Source organism: Charadrius vociferus, unplaced genomic scaffold (assembly GCF_000708025.1).
Source record: "Charadrius vociferus isolate BGI_N301 unplaced genomic scaffold, ASM70802v2 scaffold384, whole genome shotgun sequence".
Lineage (NCBI taxonomy): Eukaryota > Metazoa > Chordata > Aves > Charadriiformes > Charadriidae > Charadrius > Charadrius vociferus.
This window is the reverse complement of record NW_009648234.1, coordinates 1,103,813-1,118,567: the sequence shown is the minus strand read 5'-3', so window position 1 is coordinate 1,118,567 and position 14,755 is coordinate 1,103,813. Positions and strand designations below refer to the sequence as shown.

Genomic DNA, 14,755 nt, shown 5'->3' with positions numbered 1-14,755 from the left:
CCCACCTCAACCTATAGAAACATTCCTCACATCCACCATAGCATCTGCACCGAAGTACACGCTAATAACACAGGCTAAATAGCTCCCTCAGAAGACCTTACTTTAGATCTTTTCAGGGGCTTGTTTGTGTTCCAAAGTAGTACAGAGCTATTTATGGAAAAATCTCTGCTGGAGTCACAGCCAGAATTTCAATAGGCTGCACAGCACAGAAAAGCCAGTGGTTAGTTCTCTGTTTGCAAATAACAATATATTTGGAAATAACATACTGTGCTATTGTTTTGCATGTACATAACAAAAGCCTTTAGGCAATGCCCTTCTTGTCACCGAGAATGCTACAGACTAAGAGCACTGGAATATCTTGATTTTCTCTTTTCACTGAAGCCATTCCAAAACACACTGCAAGTTAAAAATTAGCAGCAGTATTTTAGCAAAATATCGTAGTTTGGCAATGCCTTTCAAAATCAGCTACTAGAATTCTGTGACTTGGTGTGCATTTCTGTTGTAGATTTTTAAAAAAAACAACTCCCAGAAGTGATCATGCTGCTTCAGACTTTCCTCATACATTCTTTGACCAAAGCTTTTATGTCAGGCGCAAAAGCTAATGCCAAAAATTTCTAAGGCTTTTAATCTTCACATGTAGAATGCAAGAGACCATTGTACCTCAGACAACGTGTAAATTGCCTCCTTCTAAGGAAGGAAAATGAAAGCAAAAAAAATCACTGGTACCTACCATAAGGGAAGGGAGGGAGAGGAGGAGGGAGGGAGGCACACTCCCTAGATGAATTTCAGGCAGCTTGCCGGCGAGCACAGCGCCTGTGAAGGTCACAAGTACAACTGAAGTTTCCAGCAGAGATGAATACACAGTTCTGACTATTAAGTGACCGCAGAACAAAAATTTCTGATAACTTCACTCACTATGAGCATTTATTTCTTTATCAGTTCATTTTAATATTTAATGCATTTTTAGTGGCACTTGGAACCCAAAAAAAAGTCTTCCCTTTACCAGTTGCCTCCTCTTTTTTTTTTTTTCCCCTCCCACTTGGCAAGTATTTTCCTCTGTTTCTATTCTGGCCCAAGCACACATGCCTAAGCTTCTTAAAAAAAAAAAAAAATTAAACAGAGGCCAATACTAGTTTCGGGCCTGGACTTTCAGAGATTCTTAACACTTCTCTAAGTGATGCAAAAACGGAATCTACAAATCTTGACAAGTCTGTAAGGCAGATGCTTATAGTTATAACACATCTTAAAAACATATATAGTCTACTAATCTGAGCAAAATACTGACCTTTAATAATTACTTTACATCTCACCTTCTCTATCTATAGATTAGGGCCTTTTCTTTGGATTTTGGAAGAGTTGTAAAACAGCTGAAAACAAGCTAGAGGGTATTCACTAGTATTACTGTACTGCAAGCGCCTCAAAGTTTCTTGCAACAACTTGAAAGTTTCAGAGCTTCATTTTGGGCAACAGGCACACCAGTCTTACAATTAGGGAAAACAAAGCACAGGGTGGTTAAAATGCCTTAGTCACCTTCCAGATGAAGCCACTCTGCATGATCACTTTCAGTTACCTCCATTTACAGTCTTTCTTTTTGTCACTCTCTCCCACCCTCAGATAATTAAGTTTAAATCTAAACTTTAAACTTGGGAAAAAGTAGAAGAGTAAAACCTGAGCCTCAGTCAAAAGACACTGGTTACAAAGAAGATGCATTGGAAGGTGCCAAACAACTTCCAGTTGAGTGTTAATTAATTGTAAAACTTCTGGAAAAACAATTTCAACATAGACATAAAGGAGCTTACACAACCGAAGAGGGATGTGTACACGATCTGCTATTGACAACTTCTTCAAAATGATAGCAACAAGCAAGAAGAAAAGATTAAGCCAGAAGTGCTCCTACGTAGGATGCAATCAACTCGGCCATGTCTTTTTTTTTAACAACATACATGCTTAATAACCCTTGCGCAGGAACACTGAGCAATAGAGCAGAGAGATGACCTAGTAGCACAGTTGTAGGTAACAATTCAGAACATGCTTCCCTGATTTTCAGAAACAGCAGAAACATGAGAATGCTACAGAAACAAGCAGATGTCTGTTATTCACAGGTTTGGTATGAGCATCTTCAGGTCAAATCAAGGAAAGGAATCCACAAGCTCCAGGGAGCCAACAACTTCATGCGCAGAACCTCCCAGCAGGTTTTTTGTTGTGTTTTGTTTTAAATGCCGTCTTCCTACTGCACTTTCCTCTGAGGCATCTAAATATTGTCAGAGACAAAATTGCTGGGTTAAGCATAGCATGTATTCTACTCCAGTAACAGAACTGGTATGTTACCAGCCCCCACCGCTTTCAAGAGTGGGTTATCACTTCCAAAAGGTTCTGGAGTAAAATGGCTATTTCATGAAAACAAAAAGAAAGAAAAATTCGGCTAAAATCCAAAACCAAACAAAACCACAAAAACCCCAACAAAACATGAAGCTGTGATAAGAAGAGGCTGAGAAAAGGCAGAAGGACTACATAAAAAGTTTTACAATTTTGGTCAAAAAGCCATTCCTGCCAGTTCCACATTCCACTGAAATAGCTTATGAATGTTTCGCTATTACCTCTATAAAGCAATGCCATTCTCTCACTGCTAGAGTATATAATGGAAAAGTTTGTGGGCTTCAACTTCAATTGCTGTTTGTTCATATTGATCTTTTAGAAGAGATGCCCTCAAAACATGAATCTCAACTCACTGAAAGTAGTTTCCCATGTGAACAAGCACATACCAACTGTAAGCATGAAAAGGCTGAGGAAGAGGCGGAGTAAGTTGCTCGCAATGCCATAGTTTCATTTGTTGCCTTAAAACCATTATCGTATTTCCAAGAGAAGCAATCCATCCCATTCACTTCTCACACTTCTTGTCCCATTCCTGTAGCACTACTACGTATTCCACCACAAACATTTGTTACAGTTTGACAAATCAGTCTGGGGTATCTAACTCAGGATAAAATTAATCTGATCACAAATAATCCAAGACATGTAGTTTTCATGCAGATCAGTTTCCCGACGTGACGACTCTGCAGCTAAGTGAACACGCGTGCCAGCTCAAAGCAGTACCTGGCAAAGGACAGAACAGCTCTCGGAAGCAGCTACGCAAAGTGACAATGAACCTACCGGCAAATCAGGATGCGATTTGGACTCTAATTCCTCTTTCCATACCAAGGCCACACTTCACTCCAAAACAAGCTGAACACAGCAATTATTAAAAGATAATCCAAGATACATACTTTTAAATTATCCCCAGTATGTTTATAAATGAATCCTTACACAATGCACCAAAAACAGTACCTGAGAGGTTCGGGGGTTTTTATGTAATTCCATTGGAAAAAAGTCCAGGAACTCTCAAACAAGTGTCTTTGAGAATCATTATATATTTATGAGAGTTGAAGCTACAGATTTAGTTCAGCTCTTGTCTGCTGGACCAATTTATTTTAAAATTTTAAGTTATTTGAAGAAAATAAGTCTTTCAGACTATATTTGAAGCACTATACACAAACCCACATATGTTGTAATTTCTGCGCATCATCTTCTAACCTTCTACTAACAGGAGAAAGGCCAGCTGGAATCACTACTTTTAAGAATCAAAGAACAGTCCCTGGAATACTTTTTATATTCATTGGGGAAAAATGAAAATACAGCTACTAGCATTTAACAGACAAGAACATATTAGAAATTATTCCAAATTTTAAATAAGTAGCTATAGTCTGAAGTTGCAATTACCTTAACTGTTCCTGAATATATGTAATTATCTTTTCTCAACTTCTCAAAAACAGAGTGCCAACTGTGTTAGTTTGGAGATCACATTATTCCCAGAGCATTAATTTAAGAACTGCAATTGAAAACGCAAAGAGAAACATTTCCACACAAAATGCCTTCTATATATATACCTGGAAAATCAATTTTTTCTTACAATATAACTGTTTTAAACCCTCTTTTCCTGGCCCTAAGTTTTTCTTCCAAAATTAGACGCAAGCATAACTGCCTAAGGGGTTTAACATGTGACCTAAATATGCTGGTTTTCTTAATGGCGCTATCACTTGTGGATCGCTAAGAGGAAAATACATTTTTATAAAGAATGGCTGACCAAATTAATAATTTCTCCTCCAGTGCTTAACAAAAGCATAAGTTAGAAGAGAGAAGCTTGCAGCCACTTCTGTTTCTGTAGCCAAGTTAGTCATGCGCAGAAGCCTCAAATAATTATTTTCAGTAATATCAACTCACAGTAACAATGCCCTACCTGTCTTGTTAGCTAGCGTCTTCATTTTAAAGACAAATGTAACAACCCAAAACCTTCTAGTCCCAGAAAAGAACACAGCAAGACCACCATCACGTAACACTACCTGCTGCCCTGAGCAACATCCTAAAGCAGTTCTGTTTGGGGGGCCAGACAGTGAGCAACAGTATATTCAATAAAGGAAGTTGTGCTATATAAAATCATTAATGAATGCACACACACAAAGTATCAATACTTTACATCTCAAAGTATCAATACTTTACGTCTTAGGAGAAGACACCTTTTTCGGCCTCCCCCATTTTCACAAAGGCCCATGTAACAGCATAAAAGAATGAAAACATCCTTTCTATTTCCAGCTTACTCGCATACTAACCCTATAAAACTAGCATTTAGCTAATGCGTGCTTTAAAAGCATAACAGAGCAATAAAGCAACATAACAAAGCTGCAATTACAGGTACCCCACTCAAGTTGAAAATCTAGAAAACTGTCTAGCTGTAGTTATTTTGACTCTAAGACCTACCGCTGCTTCTTGAAAGAGGTTATTCTAAATTAGTTTGGATCGAGCATCATACTTCCTGTATTTCTCTCCTTTTATTTCCACAGAAACATGACAACTGCTGTCTCTATTCGCATTCACAATGTAAGTGCCTACCTATGCCAGGGCTTTTAATTATTGAAATAAAAATGATTGAAATAAATTTCTTTAAAAGGGTGAACCTCAGCTTCGCATGATTACTGAACACGTTCTGCAAAACTTTTCACTCCATACTAAAAATACTGTAGGCAGTAGTTATGGTACTGCATATTATAGAGCATTGAAAATATGAAAAAGGGTCTGGAAAATACCCTTAAGGCAGTTATAAAAGCATCTTATACTAATGAAATCGCTTTGGGAGCACAGTGTTTCCTGAAGAAGAAAGAACAAACGGTAGCCTTAATTTGGTACCCTCAGTAATTGATGTTTTTACTACAGGAGGCACAGTACATAGCAGATTTAATTATATGCACACTTAAACACCATCTAAAACAAAGGCGGCCTAATTCTACAGCATCTAAATGCGAAACAATGCATTAGTTTAGGTGAAGTCGAAACCCCAAACAAGGGATCAATTTTTCAAATCATATTAAGAGTGATAACACATGATAAGAGAAGATTATCATTTGTCAGATTATCTTTTTAAAGTGCTTTACAGTAAAGCAATCAGTAAGTAATCCATCTCCCAATTAAGTGGTATTCTTTTCTACAACTTCCAAGAAACTGTACTGATATTAACGCAGCTCTTTTTACTAACAGAGCTGGTAACAATGCTAAACAAATCTTATTTCCACATTCTGCTTGTGCGGACACTGAAGGAAGAAAACCCATTCCATGTGTACTAGTTTTGCTGCAGAACAATGTCAAAAAGATTATTTACAACACAGTGATAAATGACATTGTGTGTTTGTGTCCGTGCATTTGTGTTTGCACATGTGTACATGATACCAAAGTTTGAAAAAAAAAAAATCTATAACTGTCACATTCCACTGCAGTTTGACAACTGGCTTATACCTACCAAAGTCCGTGCTGCTACCAAATGAGGTAGTTCTGCATTCTCCACCTGCCCTCAGGCGCGTGTGTTCATCACCCCCTCTTTACACCTCTCCTGTCTGCACATAGCTCTTAGCTCAGGAATCTGAATTGACTGCAACGTAACCCAGTAAAAACCTACAGCTCCATTTGTTTTCAATAGCAGCACAGACTTGGACGAGCTTCAGTCTTTGTATCTAACAGAAGATCACCAGTGATGGAGGACCTCTGTCAAGCATTGGTGCACCATACCAACGCTTCAACTATTTTATTGGGCCAGTATTTTAGTTCAGTCTCTTAAGGTTACTGTTACAGCGTTGGTATTAGATATATTCTATTACAGGCCTTCAGATAGGACAAGTTCAAAGTATGTATCTTGAACAGCAAAGGTTTAAAGTCCTTTTCATCAGTTGATTTTACCATTTGTAGTTGCATAGCACTTAGAGATCAGGGTCTTGTGTTGACTGTACATAAAGCCCTATAAAGAGACCAACCCTCTTCCAGAGTTCCTCATGTTCCTTTGCGCCACTCGATCACTCTCCACACTGTGCTGGCACAAGCACACCCAGAGCACTGAGAACCAGATCAGGGTTCAATTCAGCTGAAAAATAATCCAGTCAAGACCACAATTTTAAGTATTTTTCAACTGGATCAGATTCCCAAACAAGTTCATTGTGCAGTTACATGAACCCTTGTGCCAGCCAAGTGGGAAGAAATGCCTCTTTAAGAAGAAACGCTGCCAAACATGTAGCCATGGCCTAAATAGGCAAGTCAGAAGCGAACAAAAAGAAGGAAGAAAAAAAAAAAGAAACAGGCAGACAGTAGACAGTACAGCTAGGAACACCCAGCTCTTAACTCTTAATTCAGCATTGCATCCACTCTTTTTACTCTTCATTTTGGTTCTCCCAAAACACATTCTATGAAGCTACAGCTACCACAGAAACCCATTTCTAGCATAGAAATACCCAAACCAGAATCATTTAGGTAGCACCTTTAAAATTAAAAGCCCTGAAGTTTCACAAAGCTGATCAAGAGCTGCAGTCCACCAGGATTGCCGCTGATAGCCAAGTTGCATTCATCTATGCTGTTGGAGTCTGATGGCTTGATCACTCTAACTGCCGTATTTACGACACAAAAAAAACCATTCCTTTTTCCAACTGATTTTTAATTTAGGCAAAAAAGATTCCAAGAACAGCAAAGCATCACAGAAGTAACAGAACAATACTGGTCAGCGTTACTGACAAGCTGAAGTGCACTAGCTACCAAACCCACATCAAGAGAGTACTGAGTAACTTCTGGGGAGCTGAACAGCCACTTACTATTTAGCTGTTCGCTAAATGCTCTTTGTTTTGGGGGACTTCACACTTTAAATGCACACTTTAGTCAATCTAGACCAGCGGTTCCTAGAACACAGTAGCCTATTTCTCTCTCTAGATACAGACAGTCATTCTACAAACGGCTGAAGATCAAAGAGCTAAAATACAGAAGCAGACTTAGGAATACAGAATAGGATTACAACCATGAGTCTTTATTTATCCACAACACATTTCAAACTACCCCTTAAACCCAAACCTATTACTAGTCCTTGCTCCTTCTAACTGCTATTACCTTATGAGCATGCAGAACACAACCACAGCGCTCAAAAACCCAAATTAAGCTCCCTCCCACAACTATACCCCAATCTTTCCTCAGCGATGTTATCACCACCTCTCGCACCTTTGCTACTTTTTTCTGAGAATTCTCCCTCCCCCACTATTCCATCAATTTCCATTAAAAAAAGCCCATCAGCGACTTCTATTGTAATGCCATTGTTTCTCTGCTCACAAACACAGCTTAGTAGAAATCCTTCTTCCCAACCAATGCCAGTGACATCCCTCCATCTACAAGGTATAGGTCCCCTATTTGTCAGTTGCTGGTAACAGACTGGTACAGAACTGGACGTGCCACCAGGAGTAACAGTTTGGTAGGACAGAGCTAACCAACCTTCTGAAGGATGCTCAGCAGCTCTAACCCACTATTACAGATACGTGTTACTTAACTAGGGAAAAGATTTCTGGTAAGGCACGGGAAGATGGGGAACTCCAGATGGTGGTAAACTGCAGTCCTCATTCCTGGCTTCAATCTTCCTTACTCTGAGATAACTATTTTTGTGCATTGAAGACAAACCACCATTACCGAAGCAACAACAGTTCCCATAGGCGCTCTGCAATTTTTAAGTCTGCCAAAAATAAACATGAAACTACACTTGAAAAATATCCCACACCTAGACTCAAATACAGAAAGCATTCCTGAACAAGAGAAAAGCCAAATCTTGTTTATATCTCTGACCACATACATGAGGTGGCTAAGGATCTGTTCATCATCTGCACAAACTGAAACAGACCACAGCAATGTTTTGGCTATAAAAGAGGAAGTGTGAAACAAGTCAAAGATTATTAACAAAGCAGCACGGAATGGTTGAACATCAGACTTTAAACCTAAGTCAGTAATCAGCACCCACAGCAGATATTCCAGTACTTCTTTCAGAGACAATTCAGGCATGAAATAGTTAAACAACTTGTCAAAGATGAGTGGTAATCACTCAGGGTTAAAGCTTAAGACTTAAGTTCCTGGCTCCCAGCCTTGGACCCAGACTATCAGACTTCTACATATCTTTGGATTACACTTGAAAGAACATTTAGATACAGCAGCCTGACTCTCTTCCTTCTGCCAAGTAATTAAACAAATTTGACTTAATTTGTTCTGAAGTACGAACTCATTCCATTAAGCAAGTGTCTAGTTTTCAGAGACAGTATAAACTCACAATTCTTAGTTGTTTCCAACTGGAGTTGCCGTTATGCCACATCTTGGAGAACATAACAGCAGAATAAAAACAAGTCCCAAAACAATGAAACTGCTGCAGAAAATCTGTGTAATCCTTTTCTATAATCATTCTCACTTCCACTAAGGAGACACGGTAATGTCTTCTCCCGAGTATTTCTGGACAGTTAAGTCTTACCTGCACTGAAACAGATGGCACAAAAGAAAAAAAATTCCATACGTTACAGATGCTTTTGATAGCCTGATCATTGAACTTATCAAGGACAACGACTCTGTGTTCTCCACTGGAGAAGTCCTGTCTAATCTAATGTCCTGGCTCTGGATTCTCCAGTGTACGCGGGACAAGTTGAACACAGACATGTTGTAGGACCAGGCTCCAGCAAGACAAATATAAAATTAAGAATGGAAGAAAACTTCTGTTGAGCAAAGAATCAGCTATTTTGGAAACAGAGGCAGCACCAGCTGTAACACCCTTGTCCTTATGCCATGAACTGCTAATCCACAAAAAGGCAAACTTTTGCCATCAGTGAAAATTAAGAACCCCAGTTACAATGAATCTGACACTCAGATTTCAATTTATAACCCAATTTCTGTGCTTAACTTTGTGATCTGATAGGGCCAGGCCACAGCCTAGAACCAAGGATAAATTCCATACATACCAAGAGAAGAGAGGTTAGTTCTCTGCTCCTCACACATCCATATTCCTCAAGTGAGAAAAGCTTTGCCACAGCAGAACGACACAGGCAGGCGCCAGATATAAACTCATTGCCATCTTCTTTCCTCAAGCTTTAGTAACAGCTTTCCCCCTTCCTTCCCTTCCACCCTCGTTAGCTCTAAAAGAAACACTGTCACATCCATCCACCACACAGCATTTAAAAAGCCAGAAAATTAAAACCTGTGTGCATCGGAGTTCAGATTTCAGCCATCAAAGCCACCAAATATCGACTTTGTAATAGACAGCCATTCAACTTAATATATATTAACCTATAATTCTTTAGATACTTATGTTAAGGCTACATGGTCAGATCTGACATCAAATATACCGCAAGCTATGTACTAGCACCCTTAGCAAGATTTTTAAAGTTGCTGCCACTGTTACCGTACTAAAAATGTTATTCTCCATTGGCCTGTTTTATAGGCAACACTGTAGAGACACCACTGGTTTTGCATTCTACTGATTAATGTAATCAAATAGATGCAGTTTTCTTGGCTAACACTTTTATTAGTTTAGTTTAAGCTAGTTTTCCAATATTAATATTGCAACATTGTACTATGAACAGGAAGAAAACAGAAATTGAAATCTCCCATTTCTTTCAAGTTTGCTTTCTTCACTTTGTTTTTAGTGAAGTTCCAGCATTCCACAACAAAAGTTACTTTTTAAAATTTGAGCTCTGAAGCCATTCAAAAAACAAAAATCCACACCCTAGTTACTACTGCAAACAAATTGGCACAGTCCTCAGTCACAGACACGATGAGAGTCCATGCTCGTTAGCTTGCAGACCACAGCGGTTAAACAATCAATGTTTCAGACAGCAAGGTTTTCTTTAGCTTTCACCATGGTGCCTGCCACAAGAAAGCAGACAAAAAGGCAGGGAGGTAAAAAGGTCCTCAGACTAGTCTGAGAGCCACTGTCAACTGGTCCTTAGGTATTCTGAAGGAGGACCAGAAGCATGCAAAGCTGCTGTTCCAATTTTTGCCAGAACCACACAAGGCTCCGTTTCATTACAGTGAACCTTAAAGCCAGAAATATAGCTAATAAAAGGGAAAATGTGACCAGCTTGATACATTATTAACCCTTCCAACAGCATCACAGGGAGCCATTACAAAGCATAACAAGCACTCCCATGGGAGCTAAACTCACACTTTGATTAGACAGCTGCCTTTCAGAAATTTCCAGCATGAACTGTGGGAGCTGAATATATAGGAAGAGGAGAGAATTTCAGCTCAACAAATTCATTACAACCCCGTATAACACCAACCCTGGGACGTGGCTCCAGGCTCTAGGCATTTACATTTCAGGACGCCTTGCAGCAGATCAAGGCTCTGGGCGTTGCACCTTAAGACTCATCCTAAGTCAGCTGACAATGAAACCAAACTTCTCTTCGCTCTTTGGGTCACAAAATCAGAAGGCTACACCTTCCATAAAATCAAAAATTGACATTCTTACAAGTTTTTGGAAACCATCCCGACTGGCTCGCTGAAACTGCAGCTAGTTAATTCCCTTCCAGTGGAGCTTCCCTGAACTCCACCCACTATGGCTCCAGCAGCACACGGTACGGCTGCGAACCTGTCAGCAAGCATAAGGCTCGCAAGTCATCTTTCGCAACATGCAGTACAATACTTCAGAACAGCTGAGGAAGTCAAGGGCAGACTATTTCCTGACTTCTGCATTTCCAGATCCCTGTAAAAGCCACTTTACCATACATATATATCTCTCTAAAGTTCATTACTATTACATGCATGTCAACATGGCTATTTTAATGAAGAATTATTCGCAAGCACTTGCCACGCAACCAAAACTTCTTTAATATTTGTACTTCATTAAGGATATAGTTTGATATGTAATTAAAACAAAGGGTACAGAATTTAAAGTCTGCCAGGGAATAAACTATATTACATTCAACAGTAGTTTTAAGTTCAAGCTTTAAAATACACTTCATGAAGAATTTAAAATTAAACTTTAAAAAAACTGTTACAGCTTTCTTGTTTCCAAAAGCCATCTTTCAGCTTGTAAATGACAGGAGTCTTTGAAAGCACATTGTTTGCCAAAAGTTGCAGCTAATAAATAAAAACAAGTCACTTATGTTTATACTAATTTTTTTGGCCTTTAGAAGTTTTTGAACCACACGACAAATAGGAAAATAATGGGAACTGTAGTTACTACTTTTCTAAATACAACATTAATCTAACTTGTAAGTAAGAGCATTCAAGATATGTAAAAAAAAGAAAAAATCTAGGAATTACATAAGTGGCAAGGCCAACTGCTTGCAGAAGAAAAATTTTAACTTATGATCTTACAGACCGTGTTGTGCAAACAGAACTTTATGGCCAAAGAAACGTAGACGTCAGTGAGACTTTCCTCATCACAGCAACTAAGCAGCACAGAGAAAGTTTGATTCCCATAATGAACCCCAATCCACGTAAAAGAAAACAAGTACATTTTTTGCAGTCACAATCAGAGGCAGCCATCTTAGTGTGAGATGACATTTGCCATCGCCAGCTGAGAAAAGTTTTAGGCAATTTCCAGTATTATTTCAAATACAACCCCCCTCTTCACTTACTAAGTAAGCATGCACAAATATTCAGGTTTCTTCCTCTTCTGGTTAATAGAAGCTAGAAAGATTGGGAAAACTACTTGATCTTTATCTAGTACTTAGATCTTCAAAGAGTACAAACATTAATTAATTCTCACAACACCTCCCTGTGGAATGCAAGTATCACATTCCCCATTTTGCAGATTAGGAAAAAACACACATCAAAAGCTGAGTGACAGGAAAAAATCTTACCAATCTTGGAAAACAATTCCAGCAAAATATTTAAGAAGCCTGAATTCAGCCCTTCTTAAACATGTGCTGAACAGTACTCTCAAACCACAGTTTAATCCTGAATCTGGGTATCTGAATGCACATTAAATGTCTATTTGCTGTGCTCAAGTTGCACACAGCAACACTGAGATATTTTAGTACGACTGCATTCACATCTCCCTACCTGACGATTAGCTAAAAAGTCAGAAAACATTCAGTAAAAAAAATATTGCTCTTACCTTCTGCTACATCATCATCTACAGCGCCTTTCACCTGAGAAAAACACCACTGAATGTCATTTCCTCCTCCAGCTCCTAAAAAACACAATTAAAAAAAAAATGAGACACCCCCCCAGGAACCCAAAGAGCACACAATAGTTACCAATTGAAAATTTCAGACAACACTGTACACGCCTACTTCCTCAGCAATGCTGTCGGCACAATTGCAAATCGCCCCTCCCCACCTTTTTCCTTTACAGATATTGTTTTTGTCAGGAGTGCTTTGCCACTGTTCAATGCAACGTTTGTCAAAAGCAGCCTAAGCATAAGTAGTAACAGTGATAAAAGCTTTTATCCCCAAAAGCTCACTGGAGTAAGTAACGTTGCTAGTGCTAACTTTAACTGCGCATTTAAAATGAGAGTGCAGGAACATCTCATTTCCCACGAAGTTTCTTCCTACTTTAGAAGTCAGAGCCCTCTACAAACACACACACCCCAACACTTCAACAGCAACCGGCAGAAAAAGCTGTACATTTTTGGAAAACTTCAATCTTTCAATCAATATAAACCAAGCACGCTATTCATTTCCTTCTTTCACAGAAATGTTGAGCTGAACCTACATACTAAAGGCTAAAGAAAAAAAATTTTACCACTATTTTAGAGTCTCTTCGCAGAAGCAATGAAAGCAATTATAAGCCTTAAAAAAAAGCAGCAAATCCGAGCAGAAAAGCAAACAAGCAATCTGATGTTAACAAGTTCTACTACCATAGAAAACAGATCGAAGAGAAAACTTCAGGAACATTACTGCCTCGGCGGAAGGCAGTGATTCATTTGAACCCTGCCACCAAAACACACACAAAAAATCACCACCCATTTATTTTGCATTTCATTCTGAGCAAATCACTGCAGGGCTGCAGACGTACAGGAAGAGACTGAAATGGGCTTGCCTCTTTTTTTTTTTTTTTTTTTGAAAGCCACTGTCAAAATGGAACTTTTCCTCAACACAATTCAAACAGGCTGAGCAACAGATGGCATTTACACTTTAATCCAGAGGTCTGTTATCACTTTTGAAATAATAAAGAATACAGAAGGGACTTCTTTCCTCTTCTACACTAAGTTAAGAGGGGGGTGGGGGGAAGGGGGACATCAAAGACGTAGAAATCAGAAGCCCCAAAATAATCTTACCGAAAAAGACCAAGTGTCTCAATGTTCAGTGCTGGAATATCATCAGAGTCCAGTTTGCATTTTTTGCTTGCCTTAATTTCTTTTCTAAAGGATTACAGACACAAAATCTACATAACCTGACAAGGTGAAGGCAGGTACGAGCATCCATCGATGCAAGAGATGTCGAAATGCTTTTTGCAGATAGGCTGGAAGGGTTTGCCACGTACATTTCCACCATTCCCTAAAACACGTACAACCCATTTTCTCTCCTCTCTCCAACCTCTTCATTTGTCATTTAGCAGCTGGCACCATGGAAGCATTTAAAGGGGACAGCTTGCAAGAAAAATCACTGCTCTTTCTACTTAAGGATAAAATTTTGTTTTTCACACGATTTACTTGAACCAAGTTGGCACACCCCACACCCCCGACTAAAACCAGAAAAGGAGGGTGGAGCATGGGCGTATGGTGTAGGGGGAAAAGGCAAAGCACAAACCTAATACAGCCTCTCACGCTCGCTCCTCCAAATGCAAAGTGCTGAAAAGACAATTCATTTGCAGAGGAGGGGGATGAATGTATTTCCAAATTAAGAAATCACAAGGAAAAATAAGAAGGAAGAGAAGCCTTATGCACACATACTTCCAGCCTACCAAGAGCACTTTAGGATGCAAAATGGGGAGCAAGCGCAGGAAGGAATGAGAAAGAGAACACAGAAAGACCTGTATGATTTAATTACATCCTGCACCCAATGCCACTCTCATTTGCAGATGCTTGAGCGCTGCACCCTACAGAAGGTGCAATTGCACTTTTGACACAAGCACGTCTGCACCCTGGAACACCTCTCCGTGCACAGCAGCGCTTCCCTGCACGGCCCTCGCTAACTCCGCCTGAGAAATACATGCAACATACGAGCACGTTTACAAATTCAAAAAGCCGGGGGAGGGGGGGGAGGGTGAAAAAAGGCAAGAGACCCACCCTGCCTGCAACCCTCCTGCACACTGAACTTCCAAATACACACCTCCCCCATGGAAACCCCTCCACCTTGCTTCTTTCATGCCTTTTTATTTTTTTTTTTTTTCAGTAAGGGAGGGAAAGGAAGAAGGGGTGAGTGGGAGGAAGGCACGATTTCCCAGAGTGGGGGGGGTAAAAAATAAATGAGGAACGCGCAGGCGAGGGAGGGGGCCGGGGAGCGCA

The 14,755-nt window shown here is 39.6% G+C and overlaps 1 protein-coding gene across 1 annotated transcript in view; it reads right to left on the bottom strand.

Moving 5' to 3' along the window:
* The window catches only part of PPP2R2A (protein phosphatase 2, regulatory subunit B, alpha), a 38,340-nt gene extending 25,138 nt beyond the window's left edge, over positions 1 to 13,202 (bottom strand). Inside the window, exons 1-2 of the mRNA XM_009884133.1 lie at positions 13,166 to 13,202; positions 12,422 to 12,496 (exon numbers count right to left, since the gene is read on the bottom strand). Of these exons, the coding sequence (XP_009882435.1) occupies positions 12,422 to 12,496; positions 13,166 to 13,202 (112 nt within the window). The remainder of the gene's footprint in view (positions 1 to 12,421; positions 12,497 to 13,165) is intronic.
* Positions 13,203 to 14,755: the final 1,553 nt, after the last annotated feature.